This window comes from Carassius gibelio, chromosome A15 (genome assembly GCF_023724105.1).
Source record: "Carassius gibelio isolate Cgi1373 ecotype wild population from Czech Republic chromosome A15, carGib1.2-hapl.c, whole genome shotgun sequence".
NCBI lineage: Eukaryota > Metazoa > Chordata > Actinopteri > Cypriniformes > Cyprinidae > Carassius > Carassius gibelio.
The window spans coordinates 8,968,925-8,975,077 of record NC_068385.1 but is presented as its reverse complement, the minus strand read 5'-3'; the positions used below and the strand labels follow the sequence as shown (position 1 = coordinate 8,975,077).

At 34.5% G+C, this 6,153-nt stretch overlaps 1 protein-coding gene across 1 annotated transcript in view; it reads right to left on the bottom strand.

The window, feature by feature from the left end:
• The window catches only part of LOC128029098 (solute carrier family 12 member 9), a 35,156-nt gene that overhangs the window by 20,701 nt on the left and 8,302 nt on the right, over positions 1–6,153 (bottom strand). The window contains exon 6 of the mRNA XM_052616625.1: positions 5,603–5,714. Within this exon, the coding sequence (XP_052472585.1) occupies positions 5,603–5,714 (112 nt within the window). The remainder of the gene's footprint in view (positions 1–5,602; positions 5,715–6,153) is intronic.

Here is a 6,153-nt window from a genome sequence, read left to right as displayed (position 1 = left end):
CTAATTAAACTAAAATTCAATATAAAGCTTAAAATATATATAAAAAACGAATTCAAAATATGAACAAAAACTAATAATATAGCAAAAATACCTTGATTAATTAATTAAACTGATATTTTAGACTGCATTGCAATAAACTACAACGTGCAAATAGCTTGCGAATGCGATGCGAAGTCACTGATTAACTGTTAACGAATGTTCAGTCATTATCCACAAACGCTTTCAAACGATGATAATTTTGATTTACAGTGACAGAAGCAATGTGATGAGAAGATGAGAAACGCCTACATTTATGCAAATGAGCTGAGCAGTCATGTGATCCATCCACAGCCAATAGGAATGATCCGTTAGTCCTGTAACACTTCCACAGCACTTTAACAGAGCAATTTCACAGGCAACGCACACCATGTGTGATCACAAGCTCAATGCTACGGTCAGATAACCGTCCATCAATAACAGCAGGTCATCCGGCGCTCTGAATAAAGTGAGGGATCAATAAAAAAAACTATCGATAGCTAACAAGCCCCATTCACAGCCCTCTGTGACCGTCTCTAACAATCAGCAGGTTACAGAGAAACACCAAACACTTTAAAGGGGACTTTTCTTGATCTTTCGGAACTACAACGTATTGATTACTGATGCATTTATCCATCAAATAAATGCTCATCTGACAGACCATAACTTCATAATGGCACAGTGTGTGCATCTGCCTCTAAATGTGTGCTCGGCTCTCAGAGAGATGCGATCCACAGTGAGAGAGACTGGAAAACACTGAGAACCAGAGAGAACCAGAGGTCAAAGTTCATCATCTGCAGCAGTGAGATTCAGAAACACTGACAGACAGATGTTCAGGGGTTTCTCTCTCACAGCGCTGCCACAAAAGATGAATGACAGATTCAAACTGATACAATTAAACACTGAATGAATAAATTAACACACTATAACTGACTGACAGTCCTGGGAGAAACACACACACACACACACAGACAGACAGACACACACACAGACACACAGACACACACACAGACACAGACACACACAAACACACACACACACACAGACAGACAGACAGACAGACACACACACACACACACACTCAGACACACACACAGACACACACACACACACACACACACACACACACACAGACACAGACAGACAGACAGACACACACACACACACACACACACACACACACAGACAGACACACACACACACAGACACACACACACACACACACACACAGACACACAGACACACACACACACAGACATGCAAAATTGTAATTAAAAATCTGGAAAAAGAAAAAAGAAAGAAGAAATTGCACGTTTATCTCACATTTCAGACGTTTTTCTCGACAGTGCAAGGCGAAAACACTGTGAATTGTTTGCACCACCGAATAAAATAAATAAAACTTTAAAAATTTGATAGCAGCAGTTCTTTCCTCACAATTCTGACATTTTTCTCCTCAATTCAGATGTTCTTTTTTAATTGTGAGAAAACCATGGAATTAAAAAAAAAGTTATTTTTTTATTTCAAAATTCATAATATTCTTCTGAGAGCTGCAAGTTTGTATTTCGAAATTTTATTCTTGCACATCCAGGAGAAAAAAAAAAAAAAAACATTAAGATAAAAATTTCAGAATTTTAATTAAAAAAAAAAAGTCTGAATTGTGACGTTAAGGGTCGCAATTACCTTTATATTCATTTACATAAGCTTCCATACAGTCATTTAAATGTGTTTATGTCCATCTACCTATCATCAGAAAGCTGCAAAAGTTCAGAACAAGTCATTTTTGCTATTTAAAATGTAAAAAAGCATCTCTATTTCCTCTGCATAAGACGTTTTGCATCTTACAGTAGGCCTATGTTTTCTATCATGCAATGAACACTTATTTCAAAAGATCAAGAACAATTTGATTTCTCTAAAGGTGACCTTTAAAACGGTTGAATATTTCTCAATATTTCTCTGGTGATTCCTCTTATTTTCCTCATAAGCATCTTATGTGCGTGTTTATCTGCGAGCGTTTTAATGTTTTACTGCCATCTGCTGGTCACTAAAGCATTGCTTCCCCCTCCAATGACACAAATGGTCTTGTTTTCACTTGATTAGGTGAATTCATCTTTAATGTAGGACCACCTGCCTCCTCTGTGGTCATGGTGATGGGCGTTAGAGAGTTTAATCGTTAATGCTGGTGTAAATAATGATTTTCAAAATCAATCATTACCAGTGTTGGGGAAAGTTACTTTTAAAAGTAATGCATGACAAAATTGCGTAACTCCCTAAAAAAGTAACTAATTACATAATTACTAAATACTAAATCTGTTTTCTGTGAGTGGGGGTTTTACAAACCTAAAACATTCATGTTTTAGGCTTGTATGTGATGATTTAGAAACCAAACAGGCTCGTTTTCAAATTTCATGGTGTTTAAAGCAGACAGTTAAAAGTCCCAAAGACCACACACATGCAGTAAGATTTAGGAGCGAAAGCTGCACTTAAATCAGGGTTATTACTGTTAACACAAACATCGTTTGAAATAAAATAAACATCAAATAAAATAAAATACATAAAAAAACTAAACATATTTTAGATAGTTGCAATGACAACAATTCTCATTTCCAGTTAGTTTAAATTGATGTACTAAAATAAAAACTTAAAAAATAAAAATATAGAAATATAAAATATAATGTATAACACATAAATACACTTAAAAAAACAAATTTAAGTGACAAAAACACACAATTACTAAAATGTTAACAAACTGAAATAAATAAAACTAATAAAAAAAAAACATATACATATATATATATATATATATATATATATATAAACTATAATAGCGTTTTAAAAGTGAAAAATGCATTTAAATCAAGGACATAAAACAAAAGTTTTTTGTTACTTAAAAAGAATGTTAGATAAAAAATATATTTAAAAAAATGATATACTTATAGTTTTATATAATTATATTTTAGCTAGTCGCCAAAGCAAAATTGGATTAAATTTAATTAAATTCAGGCTATCAATTTTTACCTATTTAGTTTAATTTTATGTACTAAAATAACAAAACTGAAGTAAAAATGAAAAAAAAGACATATTATAGACTTATAGACATAAATTAGTGCTGTCAAAATTAGCGCGTTAACGCATTCGATTAATTTGAAATATTTAACGCGTTAAAAAAAAATAACGCAATTAACGCGGTTGCAGTTTTTTTTATTTCTGGTTGTGGCCTATGTGTGTTCAACGTGCAAAGAAATATGGATAAGACCAAGGAAGGACTTTTAGACGGAAAGTTTCAGTATAAAACTCTTCAGTCTGCCACAAGAAACATTACTCTTCATTCAGTCTGCCACAAGAAACAGCAACATTAAAATCATGAACTCAAATGTCATTGTTTAAAAAAAAAAAACAATGACTGTAACAGTGCGTAAATCAGACCTTTCTGTAACGCTAACGTTAATAAGATTAAACGAAAATAACGAAATAATTGTGTAGCGGAGTATTTTTTGTACACAGTGCCGCGAACTGTCAATCACTCCTGTACGCGTGCATCACTGTCCTCCTCAGCTGCAGCAACTTGCGCTCTCTCTCTTCATCAAGCTTTAAAACAAAAAGGGAACAAAAATATCATATTGTCTTTGTGCATAGGCTACAGATTAATTAGATAAATGAATATCTAAATTTGTGCCTTGCCGTCTACGGTATTTGTTTAGAACTTAGAAAAAAGATGCTGCATCCAATGAACAGCCAGCGGGGGCTGCAGGACGACTCAACCTCCGCAGACAGTTTTTAATGTTTATCAGACAATAAATACTCAAGATTTTGCTTTAGTATAACTCACAACGAGTTTCACACACCTTCTCCGGCCACGATGAGTTGTTGACACTTAACAGTGGGAAAAGCGACACATGCGCTATTCACTTGTATAACTTAAGGGTGAATGGGTAATGTAGTTTCTGCTCTGGGTGGGATGAATTAGGAAGCTTGCATTGTGAAGGGCGCTCTGAAAATCGGCAGTGCAGGTAAAAGATTAAAACCTCTATTAAAACAGATGTCCAAATGAGCGTACCGGTACGCTACAAGCACGTTCTTGGCGCACGGAGAGGTGGCGGTATGCTCAAGAGCTATATTTGGAAGTGGCTGTACTAAGTACTAGTGCATACCGGCCCACTTAAAGCACTGGCAATGACTATACTTTGGAATTTTTATGCAGTCCACTTAGACTTCAACATGGAAATCATTTTTGTTTTTTATTGGCATTGATTGTTTTGAAATTCAAATGGTACTTACATGCCTGTGTTTTTATTTCTGTAATAAATATGGCTTTCAAGCCAACAGTTAATTTGGAGGATATTGATGGTTTATTGCAGGTATGTTGTTTACATGAGAAAATCTGTGTTACAAGTTAAACAAAAATTCCAATAAACAATCATATTTTGAATTTAAATAGTTTCTTTGTCTTGAGTTTACATTAATTATTTACATTTTACATATTTACATATCCAAAAAGTTTCAGTCTTTTAATTGCGATTAATCGCGATTAATTCTAAAAAATTGTGCGATTAATTAGTTCATTTTTTTTAATCGATTGACAGCACTAACATAAATATAAACCTACATTAGTATGACGATGCTTAAAATAACACTGATTTAAATGCAGAAGTTAATCATTTAAAAGAGATAGAGCTGGACTTCAGACGATTTCACATATTTCTCTGTCATTCAACAAAAGAACCTTTATTTTCATATACCTTCAATGTCTCTCTCTCTATTTCTCTCTCTCTCACACACACACACACACACACACACACACACACACACACACACACACACACACACACACACACACACACACACAGTGTTCTCTTTCCTCATGCACATCATGTGAGGAACACATAATCCATGCGTCACATGAGGCCACTAAAAACCACACACTAGCATTTACTACATACGTGGCATTTCCAGAATTCTGGCCATTGCAATTAGAACAAAACATTTATATTACCATTTCATTTAAAACATCCCCAATTATGGCATAAACAGAACAAAACTTACATTCTTTGCAACCTACAAACGAACATCCTAAAAAATGAATTGTATTCAATAGAACTTAAATGAATGCAGTTTGAACTATTTCTGTTGGAAATGCCAGGAATGTCATGTGACCTCAATCACACTTCTGCTTAAACACACACACACACACACATACACTCACACACACATGAGCCAGCTTTCAGATCCGCTCAGGTCTTTGCAATCCACAGTAGCTTGGTGCCAAAAACTTTCTGAGGTTTCAAAAGTTTAACTTTCACTTTCATTATTTAATCTGTCGGCTTCATTCTGTGAGAGTGTGTTTATGTGTGTGAGTGTGTACCTGGTATTCCTTATATTATGAGACCAAATGTCCCCACAAGTATAGTAATACCAGTAAATTTTGACCAAGTGTTTTGAAAATCTAAGTTGTATGTGTGGTTTAGGGTAAGTGGATAGAAAATACAGTATGTACAGTATAGAAACCATTACGTCTATGACATGTCCCTACAAACAATGGAAACAAGTATGTGTGTGTGTGTGTGTGTGTGTGTGTGTGTATAGAAATTACCGGTCACAGGTGCAGGATATCAGTATACTCAGCAGGATATAGATTACGAAGGTGAAAACGACGGCTGTGATGGTTCCACGAGGAATGGAGTAGCTCGGGTTCTTCAGATCACCTTAAACATACAAACACATTTTATTTTACCTTGGAACACAACACTACAGATGAAAAGGTTCAAAAACTTAACTAATACACTTCACCATACTTCCCCAGTTGATGGAACTGCAAACAAGTTTCATATTACACATTTGCTGAAACATTATGTTTAACCATGCAAATGAGAGACATTATCTAATAAAATTTCCAGAGAATTAATGAACATTGGGTAAAGCCTGGTTTCACATTTATTTTGTTGACATATTAAAGTGAAAGGTTTTTACTGTGGGGATTTTGGATTTCTCATTTTATCCCTTCCTAAATCAATAAAATACCGTCAAAAGACAGAAAAAAAAAAACGTTTTTTTGCCATGTTTTTAGGAATAACATGATGTATAAATGAGTGTGAAGGATATATGAACAAACCCTTCTATAAAATTCTTCAGAATAAAGAGAGG